The following is a 23,791-nucleotide window of genomic DNA, read 5'->3' on the forward strand; positions in this document are numbered from 1 at the left end:
GGGAGTTAAATACACCTGGGAGGCAGTTCCATGAGCTCCAGAATCAGTACAGCCTATAATGTTATTTTACATTACGGAATGTTATTTACGGAATATTACGTTTTTTCATCCTAATTCTTCTGTAATGTGGTGGAGGAACACAGTAACTTAAACATCTTTTCCTATCACTTTGGATAATTTGTCAAATTTGGTAGTGTTGTGGCTATTTGCTGACCATGCTCTGACTGTCTTTCTGCTGTGAAAGTCAATGAGTAATGGCTCTCAACCCACTCTTCCTCCATGCACACTGACTTGGGTCTTTGTCCTCCTGTGATGATACAAATTTTCACAGAGATTGCTGGAATTTAACTATATAAATACTTATGCCCTATGAAATTATCCAGCCTCCTCAAGCATATTAGTCATGATGATAGATAGTAAGATGGAGGAAAAAAGGGATAAACAGACTGTCCAGATTTCTAAGTCTCATCTATTGGACCAAACAGTGTAACTTACACTAGAGGGAGAGTATAGATTAATTTAAATGGCTACATGGGAGAAATATGAAGAGGGACACTGAGAAGAATTAAATAAATGGAATGGAATGCCTGAAAAAAGAAATAAAGAAATGTGAAGATACTGAGAATAAAATGCAAGAAAAAGACCCCAATATGTTATGGTGTAAGATAAGGATGAATTTACTTTTTTTTTACTACACTTTAGTAGTGGATATTTTCTGTAACGAGGTTTGGTCTCTTAGCTGGAATTTCAGTATCTTCCATTTTAGGTCTGTGACCTGACTACCAAGGATTAAAATCAGTATCACTTTTCCATTCTTGATTAATGTTTAACTCAGTGAATTAAATAGTTCTTTCAATATTTAATTATTTTACGGGAGAGAGAACAGTGTCAACAGCAAAGACAGCAAATTCCCTTAGGAATAACCAGAGGTATGTTGATAAGAACTTTGTGGGCATATTTTAGGAAGCCAGTAGAGAAACCTGGGACTCAGTTTTCCATGCTTCCTGACACTGTCCTAACGGCCCAACTACCTGTAATAAGAAGAATGGTGTATTTTGAATGACTGCTCAGGTGCCAGCAGAGCAAGAAGATTCATTTTTGCAGTTCTTGGACAGAGACTGATGCTTCCCTGTAGCCTGGATTTAGGTACTTTTATCCTTTGGGGTTTGAGGCTTTGTCGGTGTCCCTTTCTTTATTATTTCCTATAGTAAGTATTCAAGATACTGGCTTCTATGAGTTCTGTTGTTATGTGTTTAAATTTAATGTTATAGATTTTGCATTAGTTGATAAATTTCTCTTGTGAAACTGAAGCTTTGAACACTGATGTGATGAAATACAAATGGGTGTGTGCTTTATCCCAAAAGAAACTGTGCTTGCATTTCACTTGCAGTAGTGAAGTGAAATGCCCATCCTTGTATGGAATTTCCAATAGTCCTTAAAATCATGTCCCACCTTGGAACATCAGTTTGCTGACCCAAAAGGAGTAGTCTTATAAACAGTAATAATGCAACACTATCTAATGTCCAAGGCACTGTTGTTAAATTACCTCTTTGAAAAGAATTTGTTCAGAAGTTTATTCCTTTCATAATGAATGTCAGTCGAAAATTTTTGATAATGAGTATTAAACTAAGTGCTTTGATAAGGACATATTGGAGAGTGATGGTGGTGTCATACAGGTATTTATGTGCTATTAATTACAAAATTTTATGTAGTATCTAGACGGAAAAAACAGTAGACATTAGATTTTCTGTACATTTCAAAAATCCCATTTTTATCCTCAAACTCCAAGTGACTCAGCTCTACAATTTTCTTCTGCATTTCCATCAAACTATACTTACATACTATCCAGTAGATTAGAATAGAATTGAATCCAAAATTGTTCTTGATAGTATCTTTTATCACAGAAAAATCTTTGTCCTATAAGCTGTAATGTATAGCTTTAATAAGTTTGTATGACTCTACCTTGTTTAAACTACGTCATGTGAAATATTTTTTATATGCCTATAATAAGAAGTGATGCATGTAAGTAATGTTTGAGATAACATATTTATATGTATTGTCAACTTTCTTGTATAATAGATTTACATTTCTGAAATCTAGAATCAATTCAATGAAGTTTAATCTTATGTTTGACATAGAAATATTTTATATATATTTGAAGACCTCATATTTGGGACATTTCTAGGTAACTTTTCATCTTAAAAACTTGTTTCTGGTGGACCTTTATTAAGATTCAGTTTGGCTACAGAGAAAGGTATCTGTATGGACCTCAGTGTAGCTTGGCTTAATGGATCCAATGATGCTTTCTCAGGCTTGTCTTTTCATTTTGAAATAGGCTGTTAACCATGTCAGGTAGTTGTTCAGACTATCTAGTACTCATTTTGCTTTTCCTCTGCAGTATCTTTAAAGTACTCGGTCTTCATTTCCATAAAATCCTTGATAAAATTGGTGTGAAAATGGAAGATATTGTTATTAAACCATAAATAGCAAGAGCATGTACACTCATCTTTTTGCAACTATAAATACATCAAATACCATAATAAAGATCACTGTCAAAATTATTTTAAGGAGGCCCTCAAAGGATAGGAAATGATAGAAAGAGAGGTGCTTGAGCAGTGCTGGCTTACCTGGTGCTTATTAAGTACACAATTAAGGGTGTTCCAAAAGAAAGAGGCCTTCAGACCTCTTTTTCTTCTAGTGTGGGTATTGGAGAGTAAGACTGAGAGCCCTGAAGAACAGAAAAGGAGATCTCAAGTTAAATATCAAATAGGCAGAAAAGTAATCCCTGTCTTTTTCAACATTCCTATGTGAAGCTTTTAATTTGGGGAATGCTGAGGGTATAATTTCCTGAGCTTTAGAAATTACACTGAATCACTGCCCTTCCCAACAGGAAGTTTTTAGTGTAAGAAATGGTGACACATTTGAAGATTTCTAACAGCATTGAAATAAGAGAAATAGTACCTGTATCATTTTGTTCTCAAACAATATCAATGTACAGAGAATAAATTTTATGTGGGTTCTACTGACTTCTTCTGATTTTCAGTTTCATTCTGGTTCTCAAAGGACGGGCACTTCAGTGGGCAGAACCTACTCTGCTCATGCTCCTTCTGGCTGATTCTCTGCAGCCTCTTCTTGTTAGGTCTCCTTACTTCCTTGATTCTTCCCAGATGAATGATGACATTTTGGAAAAGGTGGAAGTACCTAAAAGAAATCTTACTAGAAGTCACTACTTTATAGGGTCACTATGCTACTCTAGGCCACATAATAAGTACAGGAAACAATTTCTTATTGGCTAAAGGATCTCTTGGAGCGCGTTAGAAGGGTCAGGAAAGAAAGGCAATTCAGTTTTATTCGGTTCCATTCATTTTTTTGAAATAAAAAATAGTATTTTAAATCAATAGTACAGTCAATTTTGATGAAAATTCCAGATAACCAAAAATATTTGTATTTGCAGAAACCTTATTTTTTAATAGATGAATTTTCTGCTAGCAGCAGCTATGAAGTATTTGCCTTTAAAAGTATTCTTTTACTTCCCTATGTAACATTTTGCATGCATGAATATCTGCAGGGTATTCTTTATTCCTTACTCCAAAATAAAATGTAAAAACTTAAAGTTTTAAATATGTGTCTTTTGTCAGTAGTTTTAGGAAACTCTTAAAAAAAGAAATTAGAAAGAGAAGAAAAAAGAGTGTATGCCCTAACTTCCATCTTAAAAATCTGAGAATGATGACATGGAAAGATGAATGTCAAATGTTCAGCATTTTGTTGCAACTAAGAGAGCATTTGGCTGTGATGCCCATTCATAAGGCACAGAACAAAAGGGTAATGTGCTTGAAATGTATGATAAAATACTGGTCTTGTACCCACTCCATGGCCAACATTGCCTCTGAACTGTGAAGTGGTGCATATTATACTGATTGGAGTGACTTGAACTTTTGTGACAAGATGACTGTTTCTTGGAGGAGATTAGAAAATTTGGGTTTTTTTGATGGAATTAAGTAAAGGCAAATTTTCTTGCCTTTACTTAATTCCATCAAAATTCATGTTTGCCTTCCAAACATGAATTCTCTGTAATATAAGTAGGGTGGTTACCAAGTATTGCTTTTTCATTTTATTATAGTAAGATAGCTACAAAAATCCATTGGTTCCTACTTCAGGATCTCAAAAGTTACCAGCTTTGGCAGACATAGAGCCTATTATTTTTATCATAAATTGTAAACATTGCTCAAATACAAAGGCTTTCATAATGGAGAGAAAAATAGGTATTAAAAACTATTTCAGGTAGTACTTTGTAGGGTTTCCCATAAGTTTTGCAAACAGAATTTTTAGCAGATGTTTTCCTGATTTTTAAAAAAATGTTCAACATGGCTGTTAGTGGGGAGTCACATATATATCCTTTTCATGGGGGCCAGGAGATGCCTTTGTTCCCATTTCTTTTTTTCTTATAAAATCTGTGTGGTAGCTGCCATCTTTCTGGCCAAAGAAGCCTGGATGGCTTCTTCCTCCAGAGCACATCAACACACTTCAATTAACTAGAAAGATGCTTATTCCCACATCATCTGAGATTCAAATTGCTTTCAGTGGAAGAGCTTTATAATAGACCTCATTTTATGTTTGTTTATTTGGAGATTTTGTAATTAGTGCTAAGATGTTAAAAGCTGTATATAGAAAATGAGGTATAATAAAGAAAATATTTTTGTTATTTTTAAATTTGACAATGATAAACTATTTTCTGTATTGTTATGTAACATCATCCTCTGGCACAAGCACTGAAGGAAAAGAAAAAAAGGTTTTTAGTCAGGGATACTTATTTTCTGCACGTTTCATGGTATTCACAGTGCATGCTATGTTGCAAAAGCTCACTCTGTTCTGTTAGATGACTGATTCTGCTTCTTGCTCTTTGATATCTGATACTTCTGTGTACCAGTACACAGGCTCCTAAAATAGTGGGTTTTCCTGGAAGCAGATGGGTTTGGAGCAGCCTAAGAAGTGATTGATTTTCCTCGGTTCTATCATGGCTGATTCAGTGCAATAAACTTTTAAAAGATACTGAGGACGTTTCATTTTGAAATGCAGTGCTCATATGTAATGCAGCCATTCCTTTTAGTAGTTGTTCAAGTTTGCATGGTAAATCATTGCCTTGATGCTGTATGTACAATCCCTGACAGAATGGTTACCTATAGAATGTATACAGTTTGCTTTAGTGGTGAATTGATACTACATTTAAATGTTTGCACTAAAATCCTGTTATCTCAGATACAGTATAGCTTTTCAAATGTGAGACAAAAGATCTATTGTTACAGTCTCGGTGCTACATGTTGTTTATTATGTGCAGATTTATTTTTAGAGTGGTCTTTCAGTCCTTTAGAATTGCCATTACATTAAAAAAATTAGAGAATTCTACATACATGGTCACGGATATTAGTCAGTTTTACAGGGGAGGGAAGGAGGAGGGGAAGATGCAGAAATCCTCCTCCTTTTAGATAGTAGTAACAATGTGAGGATGCCTTGTCCTCCTTTTTTTTACTTCTGAGATTTTACTGCTGGCAGCCAGATGTGCTGAAACTCCTGACGACAGCATCTATTCACTGCGTGTTTTTAATAGGCTTAGAGAAATATGAGTAGAGTACATGAAAGCAGCTCAGCTTCACACTTCAGCTGGGAATGCCCAAAAAGCTTACTGCTGTTTAGAATTCTTGCTACAGTCAGGAGAAAGCTGCTCGGGTACTAAATCTCCTACGACTGAATTAGAAGAATAATGACTGTACAATTAACTATCAGCCCCTGCTCGTTTAGGCACAGTTTTTACAGAGATCAGGAGAAATATGGAACTTGATTGGCATATTTGTATTTGATGGTGTGTAAAAAATAGACGACTTTTAAGACAGGTGGTGAAGAAAAATAGAAGGGAAAGAAAGGGAGAAAATGCAATTTGAAACACTGCGCCAGGTCTGCAATTCTGTTTTATCTCATTTTCATGGGGTTTTCTCATCCCCTCCAAATATTTTGCAAAATGATCTTTTTGGACAAACGTTGAACAACACTAGGTAAGTAGAAATGAAATATTTTTGCTTTATCATTTCTCTTTTTATGCTGATGGCAATCTCTCTGCATGCTTTTCAGTGGGGTACTTATAACTGCACTCCTAGATATTAATATTTTTATGGTAGCAGTGAGTCTGTTAGTGTTTTTATGTTTTATATAAGGGTTTACATGGGAACTCAATCTGCAGAAATAAAACTAGCAAAGATAGAATAAAATGTTTAAGATGGTTATATATCTTTCAAGTACATTAGCTGCCATTAGAAGCTAGCATTATTAGCTGTAATCCTTAAAGCATATTAAATATTTATAAACAAATTTGTCAGAGAAAATGATTTCTATGTGGATATGGCAGTGAAAAGATTAAATGCTCAGAGATGTGTCTGTTTAACCATGCATAATTTATTGGAAGATGCAAATTAGTAGTCCTGCATACCTTTTGCAAAATAGAGAGCAGTTCCTTATTTTTAGAAGATTTAGATCCTGTGTGTAATGCTTTTCAATAATGTTTTTAACTGGTCAAATTATAGCTGATTAGTGGATGCTTTGCAGCAGGTCAGTCAGCTCTGTAGGGTATCCTTTTGTGAATAGCTGTTGTTTTGTGGGAATTAGAAATGATAGGGTGAAGTTGTTGTTTATTGGTGTGAGACAGTTTTTGAATAGGATTCTTAGGATTTTTGGAGGGGTAAAATGAATTAATAATGCCACATTTCTGTGCCATTTTTCAGTAAACATATTATAGTACTGATGCTTAGAACTTTTTCATACTGCTATTAGATATTAGACATAAAAATATTAATAATTTTATCCAAGAGAGTGGAAGTGTAGGTCAGAAAGAAAAAGAATCCTGTAGTTTTTTATAAAGATAGTGCACTGATGGAAACATTCTGGAAAAAGGGTGGAAGTAAAAGGCAGAGACTATATCCAGCATTTTAATCTTCTTCTCTGCCTCTGTGGGAGAAATCTCTTTTAAATGGGATATAATTTCTTAAATACAGGGATATTTGCACTTGATACTTCAGAAGATGGTTATATTTTTATTTCCCATAATTTTGTTGTAAGGATTCTCTCCCGTACTGCTGATATTTCCTTTTAAAATATGTTCATATTTATTTAATGTTACTGTTCTCAAGTTTTGTTATCTTGGTTATGAATTTCTAATTAGGTATGTAAAATTATGTAGGTGGTTTTAGCAATCAAATCACAGTTATGAATTAAGGTATTTTTAGGTATATATAAAATCTGTATTCAATGAGATTTTTCTTATATCCCTCTGGTATACTGTGAAATATTTGAAGCTCTACAAAATGGAGCAGTAATTTATGTATTATCAGCTGTGATTGTAAAACTGCATATTTCCAAGTGCATAGTTTCAGGCCTGCAGCAACCAGCAAAGCCCTTAGCAACTGTTCTAATCAGCTACCATCCCAGTCCTGATTCCCTGGATCTGCTTTTGCAGATCAGAGTACATGCTTTTTGTAGATCAAGGTGCAGGCTTCTTGCTAATTTTTTTTACAGATGCATGTACATGGTGCTTTTCACTGTTTATTTTGCTTGTGAGACTTGGGTAAAAGCTGCATATAGTATCAGATCAAAAGACAGAGTTATTTTATTCATTTGCTGTGCCTTTGATTAAGAGTATATTTATTCTAGAAGACTGGCAAACAAGAAAGGATTGTTAGGAAGCTGTGCCACATACCTAGCATGGACTGTTTTGCTTAGGATGAGAATATTTCTGTATTTATAAGGAGCAATGCCATGTTTTTCTAGGTATCAATGCTTTTGGCTTCAAGAAAATTTTGTGCAATTTTTAAGCAATATACAGCAGTAATTGTGAGAGACTAATTCATGCTTTCCCTGTCTTCTGATGCTAAGGTTATGTGAAAGTATTTTAAGATTTGAGTAAAAGATTCCCTCTTCCAAAGAACTATTTGTATTTTAAATCCGATCTTGATAAAAGGTTTTTGAAGAAGTCATCTATTAGTCACCAAAAAAATCTCACTGGCATTTATTACAGAGGGTAGTCCTTTGATTGTCTTACTGATTTAAAAAATCTGTTCTATTTATTTTTTAAATTAAATTAATGTAGTTTATAATTTAGGTACATTTTTCATTTAAAGCTTTGCACGATCAATGTAGGGCCCTTGCTAAAAACTAAACGTTCATGCATTGAGAGTTAATGCTTCAGAACTGTGGTGTACCTCCAGCATGTGAGTGTGCTTTGATGAGGTATAGTATGCTCTGTCTCTTTAGTCTTCAAAGCTTTATATTTTGTCCTTTGATGATCCTTTCTCTTTTGAATAAGGTTTTTTTCTGTTTTTACATCTGAAAAGTACAAGTCAGAGTGCAGAAAGATAACGGCTGACATTACCCACAGGGTGATTAACTGCTACTGCCACAAAGTAATAATGTCAGGAAAACAGGTTAATGCATACAAATTGTACAGTAGATAATGGAGAGTAAACTAAGTCATAGGAAAGGAGGTAGTATACAGATAATTTTAATTGAATAGACATTCCTCCTAAGTTTCACATCATTTTTTCTTGGAGTTCTTCAGTTCTTCAGAAAGTTTAGATATGCTGAGATTTTGTCAAAGGAAATATAGGGAACTTGGGCCTTGCTTTCTCATGCTACGCTAACCATTGACAGAAACATACATTGAACTGGTTTTTATAATTTCCCATTAAAAATTTATATGAGTTGGGTTTTTATTTGCATAGTTTTGGCTTTGCAGTAGCTGATGTGAGATGGTCCAAATGATATTAAGCTCCTTGTGAGTTAGATTGCTTTTAGCACTCAAATGGGTTTAGTTATCCCCTCCCAGCAGCTTCTAATGGAGGAATATTGCTGCTGAGTTCCTCTGCCAGCTGCAGGGCAGCACTTTGCTGTAAGATGCTATTGTGAGTGTAAAAGAGAAAGCTGGTTTGCTGGGCCTCCCTCCTGCTCCTACACAGCTCTGTCTGGCATTACCAGCTCCAGCCAGCTGAAGCAGTAAGAGCTATCATTTTACCTCAAAATTGTGTTTCACCTGTGTTGGGGATTGTAGTGCTATTTCCTGGGTAATAAGTTATTTTTTATTGAAAAATAATTAGAATAGCCTCATGTTGGGAAACCATAAGAATTGTTCTGCATTTTGAGCATTTGGCAAATAGCTAGTTTATGGAATAAATTCATCATGTGTCCAGAAAAGAAATCAATAGACCTTTTATGAAAACAGTGTGTGCTTGCAGTACATCCAAATTTTACAGCAACATCTAAAGGAGGTTTACTTTTTGTGGCAGTCTAAAATTTTTCTGATTACTTTGAATGACATGCTATTTGTTTAAATGACAAAAAGAATTAAATAAAGTTTTAAAACGTATTTTAAACCTTTAGTAAATTAGTAAGCTGGATTTTCAGATTTCCATTCTTCATTTAGTGTTCAGTGTACAAATATTGTGCTGTTGGATGCTCTATTTGTAGCAACATGCTTTGAGAAGTCACAATTGCCTTGGGCAGTATTGAGATTCACACTTTACACCACAATGACAAGCATCTTTTGTGACTAAAATTGCTACAAAATGTACAGAGGACTATCAATCCAATTTTGCAATTGCAGTTTATATTAGAAGGTTTTCTCATCAAATGGAAAGTGGTCAATTTACCTAAACTTGGTTTCTCACATGACATATTGTTAGAAATTTTTTTACAGTTCAGTGAAAGTGAGTTTACTTCTAGCCTGGCCACACAGGGGCATAAGATAACTGATATATTGAGCCTAGAACCAGTACAAAGATTGTTCATCAAATTCCATGTACAACAGAGGAAATGTCTTGACAATACTTAGGAATTGTCTCATTTTGAAATTAGAAACACCTAGCTGAAATAAACAAATTGTATTTTCTTTCATTAAATTAAACTCCAGTGTTTTTGAAGACTCTTAAGAGTTTTCACTTTTGAAATTCATTGGTAAGCATCTTTTACATACACTGATTTTAAAAGATGAATAAAATGCCAAAATAAATTAGTTAGTTTGGAAAACTAGATATTTCCACTGAAAGTATCATTTTAGCAGAAACATATGATTTCTTTTCATTATTTAATTTTCTGTTTTGTTTCCTCCAATATATCTAACCAATATATCTACTAGCTATTTACCAAAGGTCCATTTTATAATGAAGCCATCAAATGATGTCAAGAATTACTGTCACAGGCAGTTGTTATTTTTTCTAGTGTTGATAATTTTTACTTTGACATTGAAGGAAAAAGATCATTTTCCCTTCCTTGCTGGGAAAAAAAAATTGTCATAGTATTTCTGTAGAATAGATTTGAGGTTTTTTTTTTCCCTGACTATATTGGTTCAACATAGCAAGAGGTTTTCTAATACTCTAAGAGAATGTTGCATTTTAAATATTACTAGTCTAAGAGCCAAGAAGAAAACTGCCACAGTTGTGTTAGAACTGACAGTATATTGTCCATATTCTATAGTGCAATACTGCTGAATACTGTAATTGAAACTGCCTCTCCTCCCTTTTCAAAACTAGCTTGTCTATAGCTACCTTTAAAATTTTAGTTTGATGGGATTTTCACAGCTGCTCCTTTTTACCTATATGCTAGATTCATAGAATCCTGTTTTAAGTATATTCCTCAAATTGTAGCTGATGTGCTTTCTCAAGTAAAGCATACACAGTGTTCATAAATACATTTATTTGTGTTCCTACCTATAATTTTCCCTTAATGCATTAAAGACATAGCAAAGCTATTTCCTCCCCTTGTTCTTAACAATGTCTTGCCTCAGACACAATCAGAATTCCAAAACTAAGTTGATTGCAGTTCTAGATCTCTGTATTACTGTAGAAAAGTTGTCCAAGACAAATAATCCTCTATCTTATTTTCTTCCTAAAATTAGAGAAATAAGCCATATTCAGGTGAATCCTGAAAATGTGAATATGTGAATCCTGAATATGTGAATCCTGAATATCCTATGTGCATATATGTATGTGAGCTTCTCTAAACACAAAGGGAAGACTGGCAGCTGGAACAGCAAGGTGTGTATAAAAGGCAGAGAGAAACTCACACAGCTGTGTGTTTGGTCGTTTCTGCACCTTTGCCAAACATTCCTCACAGAGCGCTCTTATGTCCTCTTTGAGCTGCAAATAGGTGTATCTAACTTTATCTTATTTTTGGCCCTTGATTAGCTTCTTTGGGACAAAGTGGGACAAGTAGTATGATTTTTCTCATCTTCTCATGTTTCTGTTTCCTTTGGAGGAAGCAACTGAAGGTACTAACTTGCCCCAAAGCTGTTTCTTTCTCAGAGGAAGTTGTGTATTCCATCCCGTCTAGGCGGCTGTTGGGTTTTGGGTTTGTTTTTAAGTCCCTATTTCTAGGAAAAAACCATCCCTGTAACATTCTGTTACAGATATTTTCAGAGAGAGAAAAATAAGAGATTTCCTTACAGAACTGTTTCTTTTCCCATCTCTTCCAGCTCTGGGGAGAGATACCTTCTGTTACTTCCACCTCAGTTGCTACAGATTTAATAAGGTGACATATGCTTCCTCCCTGCATCTCACAGAGCTGGGGATATTTGCAGCCATAACAGGTTTCTCTCTATTCTCATTGTGCATCAACTGCTGTTATCTGATGATGGCAATAAAATCCTAGCTGGCATATGATCCTAACCTCCCACCAGGAAGAAAAAAGAGGATGGATCAGAGGTGGATAATTTGTCTCAATTCAGCTAGTATGTTAAATTCAGAAATTTAAATAATCCTAAATTTAGAAATTATTAAATACGCTTCAAAACTTGATTTTTTTTCTCACCTTGGTGAGAGCAACAGAAATCTAAGAAATAACTGAGTTACCAATTACAACTTTTTGAAAAGAACATGTAAAAAAATCTCTTTCTATTCTTGAATAACTCAGATGATTCCTGTCATTTCTCAGAACAGCCCAAAAAGATGTAGGTATAATCTTCTTTTTCTGGAAAAAGGCAGAGCGCACAATATTAAAAATGACTATGTATGACTATTGTAAAGCTGACACATTTAAGAGATTTGTTCGATGACAAGAGCCCAGTATTTTATGGGAACAGCATGTACCAACATCCAGAAACCAAGGTTGCTAGTCTTGACCCTTGTGTGGATAATAGGTGCATATGAGGGCAGACTGAGCTGTGGTGACTACAACAATAAATAGCCCATTTTACTCTTCTTCAGGGTGCTGTCACTCTGATAAAACTGGCATGAGTGCTAAGCAAACCTGCTCTATCCTGCCTCAGCTGGGAGTTAGTTTTTTGTATTGGTGTGCATCAAAGTCAATGCCTCAGACTGTTTCCTGTAGCTGGTCAGGCTCATATGCATAAATAGTTCATTTCTCCCAAATGTGTGGTCCTAGTGAGAATCTTCACCTTCTTTGCTGATTACCAAAATTGTTAAAAAATCACAGAATATTCTGAGTTGGAAGGGACCCACAAGGACCATAAAATTCCAACTCCTGGCCCTGCACAGCTCCATCCCCAGGAGTCACACCACGTGCTCAAGAGCACTGTCCAAACACTCCTTGAATGTTTCAGGCTGATGCTGTGACCCCTTCCCTGGGGAGCTGTTCCAGTGCCCAACCACCCTCTGGGTGAAGAACCTTTTTGTGATATCCAACCTAAACCTCCCTGACACAACTCCAGTCCATTCCCTCAGATCCTGTCACTGGGACCACAGAGCAGGGATCAGTGCCTGCCCCCCTTCCTCACTTGAGGAAGTTGTACCTGCAATGAGGTCTCCCCTCAGTCTCTTCTTGAACAGAACAAGTGACCTCAGCCACTCCTCATATTTGGCTTCCCATCAAGGCCCTTCACTCTCTTTGTTGCCCTCTTTTGGATACTAAGAACTTAATCTTTCTTATGTTGCTGGGTCCAAAACTGCACACAGTAATGGTTAACAGCACTCATGTAGCCCTCACCTTCTTTACACTCCTTTATCCTTTTAGCTTTTTTCCTTTTGGGTTAGTAATCACATGCACATTTATGGTAAAATGTGCCTGCTAATGGCACTCTCCCTTTACCAGGTCAGGAGCAGTAATTATCCTGCACTGTAGCAACATGGGCCTTTCAAAATCAAAACTTTCCTTACCAGAAAAAAGCTATGTCTTCACTTTGTTCCTTGATTGAGTAATTTTGCTGCTGTTCCTGCCACAGTTACTTATTTACTGAAGCAGTGGAATGAAGACCATTTCTGTTGGTGTGGGTTTGAACATTTCTTCATTATTTCTTTCTGTTTTGTTCCTTTGGGTATAGTATAGTTACGGGTCGAAAGACAACAACTAAAAGGGAAAACAGACTTTTTTAAACCTCTAATATCACATCTTACAGGTGAACAGAATAGCACAAATTACATTGGGATGTTTGGCTGTGTAGGTGTGGCTAAGCTGGGGAGAATGGAAGGGAGGAGTACTGCAGTCAGGTGTGATGGGAGTGTCCTACCAGTCACTAACTATGGGCCCATCATTCCTTTAGATTTCTCAGGAATATACTCTGGATTTTCCTATAAAGGCAGAAGGAAGATTTACTCACAGAACTGTGTGAAACTGTGTTTCAAAGCGGTTCAGGAAAGATTGGTATTGAGCCTCAAATTATCTGCAGGGTTCTGAGAAAGGAATCAATGAATATAATATTGATCCCTAAAAAATTGTGACATCTAAGATGAGTTTTGGAGGTAATGGCATAATTTTAACTTTGCCCTGAGATAAAAGGTTTGAAGCAGAACCTGGAGGTATTTCAAGTCCTTGGCTACACTTCAGCATGGGCTTTGTGACAGGGAGGCAAAGTCAGCCTTCTGAAAGCTGCTTTTTGGGTTCTGAACCTGAGAAGAGATTGCAAAATGAAAGAAAAATATTATGTATTGGAGAAATTTGTACCAAAGTTGCCTAAGTTGGAAAGACATTAGAGATTGAAATGCTGAAACCTTAACTTTGTTTGTTTTATAATAAGAATTGAGGTGTATATATTGCAAGTCACAGGGAATTTGCATGGTGTCTTTATTCATAAGAATGAAAATATGTCTTGATTAATACACTTTATCCTTGCCGCAATATTTGAGTCATCTTTCTGATTAAGATATACTTCCAAATTCCCATCTTCTGGTATTCAAGACAATTTTTTGTCATGAAACTTCATCAATATTTTGAATAAATAGGTTTTAAGCCCTTGTGTCTTAGAAAGTAGTAGTCACATATATCATAATAGGAATAATAAACTTTAATTGTTAAAGTTATACAAAACCAAGTTAACAAGCAAGTAATGCAATTATAATTCCTTTAAGATAGTTTTCATTACTAACCTTTAAAACAGAACATATAGTCACAGAGAAATGCTCTAAACCAAAAAGTTTAGTCTGTGGTTTAACTACTGTGCACTAAATATAAGACCTTTTGGCATGTATTTTGTGTCATAAATAATACATCATTTCAATATTAAATAAATAATAGAATAATAAAATATGAATATTTCTTGCAAATTTTGGGGTTTTTTCTATATAAGACATTAAAAATATTTTTAAAGTGACCAAAGGAGATGATGAATAAGACATTACTACAAGATGGAACCTCAAAATTTCAGGAAGACTTAACACTACAACTATTGATTATTTCTTATCCTACAAAATATACTTACAAGTATAGATATACAAACAAAATTAAAATAACATTAAAATCTTTGTCTGAAACAGGATGTTTAAAACCTCTCTTCCCCTCTTACCCTCTCCTCTTCTATACAATGATGTTTCTTTTTATGTTTCTTGATTTTCCTAATATTGTGTTTTAGGTTGTTGCTCCTGTGGCTTCAAGTTGCACTCAGAACAAGTGCATTTTGTGTGGATTTGAGGACCCCAGGGGTAGTCAGTCTTTCATTCCCTTAAGGACCTTCATTTTTTCCCTGCTAATGGTGGCATTGTTCTGCTACAAAATTACAAGAACAATGAGTGTTTTAGAGAAAATTCTATTTTTATTGCTCTTCTGCATCACAGTGACTAACACAGTTCAAGCATAATTCAAATAACTTACAGTAAAATCCTCTAAGTGCCCTGTTTGCAAGATCTTTTCCAGTAAGACATGCTTCATCTACCTGTCATACTTTGGAAGTTTTTGTAAAATGTCAGGGAGGACAGAAAAGGTTTTAAAATGCAGGAAGGCTTACAATATAAAAAATGAATAATTCAAATTATTTATGTCCACAAAAGCTTGCTTGTGCTTAACAGATATCTTTCATGTTGAAGTTGCTCATTTGTAAGACACAGCATAATCAGAATGTATAAGGACTACCTGCAAACATAATTCAAATCTTTTTTTTAATAAAGTATGGGAAGAAAGTATAGTGTTGTTCAGTCAAAGAACCTGGCAAGTACAGAGGTCTAAATTCTACACTTGCCACTGTCAACACCTCCTTTGTAGTGCCAGGAAAATCATGTGAACTTCACAGCTGGAGTTCCCAGAAATATATGTCTTATTTAATACCTCAGGTCAATCTATGAATTTTAATTTATAAATATTTGCAGAAGTCTTACGATCATGAATTTGTGAGTACACACAAATGAAAGTAAAAATTAAATTTTCCCTTTTCTTTTCGAATTTAAGTACATCTCTAGACATTGGAACATGTGGCAGAGTAATAAGTACCTTAGAGATACACAAGGGTTTTTGGCCTTGCCCCTCCTTTGCACCCTTAGTCTTAGCAGCTGCAGATTATTTCAGATTACTAACCAGATTGTTTCCTTAGGTGCTGCCAGCTACATGGCTGATGTGTCCTCACTACAGTGAGATTTTTTTCCTGAGATGGTCTTTCAGAACTTTTTAATTCAAATATTGGACATTATTCATATACAAATAAAGCAAATGCATTCACAAAGAAATTTTTAACAATTGTGAGGATGTACAGTAGGCATGTTAAAATTGTAGAGTCATAGAATTCTTTAGGTTGGAAAGGATCTTTAAGGTCATCAATTGCAACTGTTAACCCAGGACTGCCAAGTCCACCACTAAATCATGTCCCTGAAAGATAATAATAATAATAAGATTTATATGATAATAATAATATGATTTATTATCTATATTTATATAGATAATAATATGATATTAATAAATAAATTTATTATATCACATATAATATATTACACACATAATAATATTATAAACATTTTAATGTAATATACTGTATAATGTAGAGTGTAATGGAGACACTAAAAAATTGGATAACCGTACAAGATACTCAGGAACTATGCTCACAGGATTGCAGTAGTGTACAAAAAGAACCTGTTCTTCTGTTAAGCACAGACAAAGAAATCACATTTTTCATGGAAATTATGCAAAATAGAGTAGTTGTATTTCATTTTGATCACATGTGGGTGATATCTGACCTGCCCTTTTGGCATACAGAAAAAAGTCTCTTGCATATATTCACCTTGATTGGAGCAAGTGGATATTGAAACCAGAGCTTAGGTCAGGTTGAGAACTAATCTCAAGTCTACTGCTCTTTCAGCTGAAGTGAGATGAGATAACTAAAGAAAAGAAAGAAAGAATTAGCTGTCTTTTAGTATGACTTCGGCAGGACATCAGCTTTACTTGAATTCTGGGAGTTTCATTATAAAAATTCCAAATTTGGAGTGATGTGGCATTTATGTGATTTGGTTTTGTCTCCAGAACGTGATGTTAACTCCAATGAAAATGTGTAGAAAAAGTAGACTGCACTGTAAGGAGTGCAACAGGGTGGAGGTAAGATAGGAATAAGGATTTATTGTATCGACCTATTCACTGAGTTGCAGTTATTTCTGTCTTTTGCCCATCTGTATTATTTTCTTCTCCTGCTTTGGTGAAAAAATGCTGCAAAATAATAAAATATCTCATTAAATCCTCTGTCATATATCCCTTGTGCAATGCAAAACTTAAACTATGGCAATAGAGTGGAATATTTCATTATCTACATGTACCTAAATAAGACATTACAGAAACTAATTTCTCTCCTTATTACTTTATATGGGGTTGAATCTGAATTTATTTCATAAACCCACTTAATTTAAAGTCCAGTGTCTTTCTTTGCTCATAACACTATCTAAAACCAAATAAATTACCTTTGTTTAAAATTTTAAAATGATTTTGCACTAATGGCCATTGGTAGGTTTTTTTTACTTACCAGAAGAGAATGTACTAGTTAAAGTTATATAACCAAAACCAAGAGAAGGCTACATGTTCTCAGCCTAATAAATTAATTCAATTTTTTTTTCCAGCGCTGTGCTGGATTAGTCTATGTACTGAGCACATCTAGAAAGAAAATTTTATTTTCTATTATTTGTTTTATTAATTACTTCATACAGTGTTATTTTAGGGCATGCTTTACCAAAGACTGAACTAGATACACTAAATAAAGAAATGCTACAATCATCAATCTGAATGCACTTTATACTGATTGCAAATTGACTAATGCCAGCATGACTCTGATTTTATGTTTATATGCCTATATACACCTACAGAAAAAAAAGAAACATCGTAAGGACCTTGCATATAGACCTAGACTTTCCCTTTAATTTAAACTTACTGTGAAGTCCAATTTAGAAGCATTACTAAATGGGAAAAAGAGGGTTCTGAGAGCTGCTTTGATGGAGAATAATGCCAGTATCACAGCAGAAGTCTGTATTAACTCTGCAGTGAAAGCATAGTCTCCATTTCACATGATTTTATTTTCTATCTGTGATGCACTGTGTGCTGATTAGCTCTACTTTCTGCTGCAGGGCTGCTGCATTTTATTTGTGCTATATAATCATGTATAATAAATAAGGCTGTGTGAATATTTAGCCAGTAATGATACTACATTAATGCAGGTATCCATAAATTATCATGAATTAATTATGGTTCTGTAGGTAATGTAATTTTTTTTTCCTTCATAGGAGAATATTTAACTTTGCTGCTTGCTTGAAGGAAAACAATCTCAGGTATTCCTAACATTCTCTCAGGAAAGTTAGATTTATCTGAGTATCTTGAAATCTCATATTTAATCCTGTAAAATAATATTATAGATATATGTATATAGAGTCTCTTTGTATTTTAAACTCTGTACAAACACTACAAGGAAGAAGGTATTAGGATAAATTTTCCCAGTTTCTCTGTAACTCTACAATCTGCTAACTGAAAAAAGACTCTCACTGGCTAGGGCTGCTTTCCCTGAATCATTATGGATCTTGATTAGTCAATTAAGTTTTTTTTTTTTTCACTCTGGTGGTTAGTTTTATATTCAGAAATAATTTATTTGATAAAAGAGGATTCAAGATCTATTGTTATGGACTGGCTTGGATTGAAAGGGACCTTAAAGATCACCCAGTTCCAACTCCGCTGCCATAGGCAGGGACACCCTCCACTCGATCAGGTTGCTCCATGCCTCATCCAACCTGACCTAAATATTGTTGTCCTCAGGAAATATAATACAACCAAGCAGGTGTACATCTTGCCATAAAATCAGTATCTCTCCCAAGTAGCCTTATATTCTTCTGTAAACCATGTTTCTATATGTTGATGAAAATTTTGGCTTCTACAGAACAAGTTGGAAAAAGGAACTTTGTATCTGAACTCTTAAAGATGAACATGTGTTTATTGTATATCACTTAGAAACTGAGCTTGAGATAATATAAAAATATTTTAGAAACAACAGTGAACTTTAGATAAACATAATTTGTAGCATGGCAATTTAATGCTTTCCACAAAAAGTCCACAGATGCTTGCTGGGGCTGACCATGATTGGTAGGTTATCAGCTAAATAAAAAGATTTGAAGGCTGTCTTTGGTTTTGCATAGTATTTCTAATTGTTAACTGTAAGGGGTAATACGCTGTCCTACATGTCTCTGAGACCCTGATATTTGGATCATTGTGCATAATTCTGAACATGCATTTTTAGCAAATCTGGGCCTCAGCAAAAGCATAAGGTAAAAAATTTCAGGAGAGAATAGTGAAGAGACATGGAAATATGTCCAGGTTAGTTTAGCTAGCATTTTAAAGAGACAGACTAACAGCAGCTATATGTATGTGATTACTTAAAGCACAAGAAGAAAGAAGATTTATTTGGGAGATTTAAAAGAAAAAAAACCATGGAATGTGGTGTAAAGAGTGGAAGGCTTCAACTGAAAGCCCATGCAAATTTTTTAACCTACCTCAGTATAGAATTCATCCCATAGGAAATGGTATAAGCCTTAAATTAGATTGAGTAAATTCTAGAAAATGTACTGTGGGGAAAGAGCTTTCATTGTCATGGAAACAAACTAGATGATCTAATAAATGTTTTCCTTCTCTAGCTGTGTTCTATTTCTGCCATTCACTTTAGGGGAATTTAGAAAATTGAGGTATTTTTTATTATTTTCACTGTTAGGCATTACAGGATAGTATACAACAGCTGAGATTGAAGTACTATCTCATGAAGTTTATATTTCATTATGATCAATTAGCAATTATTGTTTCCAAGCCATAAATGCCTAATTAAAACACATGGACTAAATATCATTAATAAAAGGTCAAATATTGCTACTATTATTCCTGTTTTTTCTGCATCATGTGAGCATCACTTCTATTATATTTGTCTAATTTTGCTGTTTCTCAGTCCAATGCAAGGCAAGACAAAGAACTGAAATGAAAATTAATTATTTTTATTTATCCTTTATCTAAATTATCCCTTTGACAAGAAAGACCTAGTTTTCAGAAACGTGTGTATCATGTTTGTATGTTACCCATTACACAAGATTTTATAAAGTAAACTACTTGCTTGGAGGATTCTCTAATGAATAATATTGCAGATGAAAAATGTGTTTCTTCCCATGAGGTTAAAAATTAATTTGACCTAGCACCAATCTAAAACTCTTTCCTCCAAAGAGGCAACTTTCACCTGATCATATCAGTAGTTAGGACATCATCAGCAGTTGTGTTTGCTTAAATTCTGATTTTATATTTAGTCTATCTTCACACAACTTAATTCTGAAATCAAATATCTATATAAAGAAGTAGTAAAAAAATCCAGGGACAGAATGTAGAGATTCTGAAGGCATTCTTAGTGCTTGCTACACTTAACTGCAGTTTCTAAATTTTCATCAGAAAGGTTTTACCCTTTGCATTGCTAAAATAATTTTCAGTTATATAAACTTTATGAGTCAGACAGAGTATTTACCAACACATGAAATGGAGCTTATATTAAAAGTTCAAAATCTGGAAGGAATATCTCAGAAGCTAACACTGTGTTACAGAGGCTGGTATTGGGTACCCAGAAGGAAATGAGGCTGTTCTCTCACCTGACTTCCCATGCTGCTTGGAAGCACCACAGGCCTCCAGTGAAATCAGTGGAGACACATCAGTATTTTAGGGCAGGGCCATGTGCCTTATTTTAGGCAGCTGCATTAAGTTAAGTGTTTGGCTGACCTGAAGAGGGGAGGCAGTAGTAGCTTCATTGTTTTGGGGAGCTCATTTACAGAGGGATGAGGGTGTAAGGGATGCAATTACTATTCCTTGAAAATTTCCTTGATGCCTAGATCCCCACTTCATGCTCCTGGCTCACGTTGCCATCTAGCATTTCACATGCAGAAGATAATTAACCAGTTAATGGCAATTATAATGAAACTCAGAGTAATCAGAGAAAAGGACTGTGACACAAATATTAATTATCTCATATGAATATGACCATTAGATGCACCCAGATTTTGAATCAGTTGTCTAAATGAGGTCAGTGTATCCTTATAGGGATTTGAGTGGTTATTTTGGCATTGTAATGCATGGAAATATTTAATGATAATGTAAATCTAAAGAAAACTGAAGTTGCTAAAGAATAAATTTGTTAATAACTATTAATGCTATTTGTTTATAACATTAATAGTTTCTTTATTTTTCCTTAGGAAAAGCAGTTCCTTTGACTTAGGTTATATGAATCATACAGAGAAAAGAAATCACGTCTCAAACAGTGTGATAAAGAATGCTATCCTTTTCCTTAGCAGTTGATATGGAGTGTCTATTAAAAAAACCTTATTCTTTTCTCTAGCTACTTTGATTGTTGATAAGAGCAATGGTGCTGCTTAGAGAATAAGCATTAAAATTTTATTATGTAACAGTTAAATGAAATACATAATATAAGAATAATGAAATTCTGCCTGACTCTGTGAAAATGAAAATGCTGACTGAGGCTACTCAAATATGTCTGTTGAAATCCAGAAGTAATCTCTGAATGTTCTTTTAATGGAGGGTCCAAGCCTGCATTAACTTTTGCTTATCCTTGTATGCTTTGAGAGCAGTGGAACTTTTCAGAAGGTAAATTTATCAAATCATTCACTGCAACCACAAGTTTATGTAGTTTGTCAGCAGTGAGCTCTATACTGTAATACTTGCCATAGAAGCAGATTATTTTCAACTAAACTACATATCAGAGTAGTAACTCAGAGTTATTTTTTCAAACACCTTCACTGTTTAACACCATTCAACTTCCTGCACTTTACAGAGATTGATTTCTAAACTGAAAACTTCAAATATAATCTTGCACAAAGAATTCTCAGAGAATAATTCAGACTCATAAAAAATCATCATATTCCCGATGAGGGTACATTTTAAATGAGTCTATTTCAGCTTATTTAAATTTCTTTTAAATCTGTTCTACACCCATGATAGCCTAAGGATAACTACAGTGCTGCCTACCTTTGCTTTCCCTATGGCTGTCAACAGCAGCTGCTGCAACCAAAGACTGAAATGAAAAAGAATCAGCATAAAATATAGTCACATTTTCCAGAATATTAATTTAGGCTCTGTGGACCAAAAGAAATACTAATTCATTGAAAGTAATAAGAAATGCTTGTCAGATATTTATTTGTCTAAGAAGATGTTCGCCTTGATTCTGATGGTGTTTAAAGAATAGCCACAGGAGAAAAATATAAGTGCTTAGAATTAAACTTATCATTGCGTGTTTATTTCTGTTTTAATTTCATTTTGTCTCCTGTGCTACCGTTTCCAGAAATTTCTCCTTATTTTCTTTTTCTATAAAGTAGAGGCAACATAAAATTTAATTTAATAGCTCTGAAACACTGTGCAATTAATTCCCTCAAAAAAAAAGCACTTCACCAAATGCTTCAGAACGCAGTTCCAACTGTACTGTCAGACTGTCTGGTTCCAGATAAGTTTTCTCTTCAGTCATTTAGAGATGCAATGTTAGACTGTAAATGATTGTAAAAATTCATCAAGGATATTTTTCAGAATATGTATGCACACACTGGTACACATTTTTAAAAATGGATGTAATAATTAACAAAAATTTGTGACTATCCTAAAGAAGAATTACTTTTTTTTAATATTTGGCATACATTTTGAAAAATAAATATGTGTGCATCTTGTAAATGAAGCAGGTCATAGAAATCTGTGGATAAGTATGTAGGCAGTTGATAGATCATGGACACCTACACTTTTATGAATCAATTTGCATAATTCTTACATAGTTCTGAGAAATTCCTGCCAGTTCTGCCATGGCTTGTCACCTAACAAGCAGGTAGTGCTGTATGAGGTTCCTGAATGTGATGCGTCGGGTTTTAGCTTTTATATTTTTCAGATTCTTTGCTGTTTTAGTGTGCAGTTCTGAGCTTCATCTTAGGGGATAGTGATCTCTCTTCACAGAGTAGGTGGACAAAACATTTTTTTCTCTATCTGGGAACTAAGGACAAATGATCTAAATTTCAGGCTCAAGAGAATAAACAGCAGTGGACTGAAGAGAGAAAAACAAGAAGGATGAGACTTCATAACCTAGAGCTATAATTCTGCAATTAACTCCAATATGCAAATGGACCAGAACTTATAAAAGTGTGAGACCTAGTGACCAATCGTCCATTTTGTGACCATTTTGGGTTCATTTTGGGTGTAGCCCTGGCTGGGCTCTTGTGCTGCCCAAGGTGTGTCCATTGGGGCCTTCTAATAAATACCTGCTTTATTCTTTAACTCCATCTAGCCCTCTGTTCTAGGTCAGCCTGCAGAAGGCATCAAGTGGAGCACTCTGGGGCAGTAGGAGTGCTCAGAGGCAGAGGACATTCCCAGACCTGAAGGCAGCACAAGGCACTCTGACCTTGACCCTCACAAACACCCAGAGAATCCTCATAACAGCTTAGTTGGAGGGTGCACAGCTGCAGCCTGGCATCCTCTGCCCCTCTGTTAGTGAAAGAATAAGGACATCCTAGAAGGTGACCACAGTCAGAGGCTCAAAGGTGAGACATGAAGCAAAGCTCTCCAGGCAGTGGTCACTACTTCCTGGAAGCACCAGGGAGGTGGGGGATGCTAAGGCAAGGGAAGCAGGGGATGAGTGAATGAGAGTACATACCAAAAATGCCAAAACCTACAAAGAATTTTCTCTGCTGGTGATGATAGTGGGGCCCTGGAAAAACGTTAAGATAGACTCTAAAAAGTTAAGCTTTGCGTTGTACCTACGTAAGTGGTGTAATAAGTGATATAATTGTTAGATGTGATGATTGTTTAGTAATTAAAAATAATTATTGTATAATCATAAGAAAGATCATGAGAAACTGTGTGTTCCTAATCTAAGGAGGCTATGCTTGGCTGAAATCTATGTATACAATTGAATAATACAAGTTTAATAATTAACATGAAAGTTAATTATTAACATGTTCATCCCGAACTTATGTCAGAGTCAGATTTGGGTTTGTACCCCTGACATCCAGAGCTCTTCAATAAAAGCACCTGCATATAATAATTTTTTGTGATTATTTGTTCCTGAACGCTA

At 34.9% G+C, this 23,791-nt stretch overlaps 1 protein-coding gene across 39 annotated transcripts in view; it reads left to right on the forward strand.

Annotated features, from left to right (window-relative positions):
• Nucleotides 1-23,791, forward strand: part of RIMS2 (regulating synaptic membrane exocytosis 2) — a 448,889-nt gene that overhangs the window by 130,041 nt on the left and 295,057 nt on the right. For 15 of the 39 annotated variants that reach the window (XM_050971308.1, XM_050971323.1, XM_050971326.1 and 12 more), the window contains exon 1: nt 5,765-6,047. The exons of the other annotated variants lie outside the window; for them this stretch is intronic. In XM_050971308.1, the coding sequence (XP_050827265.1) occupies nt 5,926-6,047 (122 nt within the window). In that variant the 5' untranslated portion in view covers nt 5,765-5,925. Of the gene's footprint in view, nt 1-5,764; nt 6,048-23,791 lie in introns of those variants that run through there. 39 annotated transcript variants of the gene reach the window in all.

Source organism: Serinus canaria, chromosome 2, assembly GCF_022539315.1.
Source record: "Serinus canaria isolate serCan28SL12 chromosome 2, serCan2020, whole genome shotgun sequence".
Lineage (NCBI taxonomy): Eukaryota > Metazoa > Chordata > Aves > Passeriformes > Fringillidae > Serinus > Serinus canaria.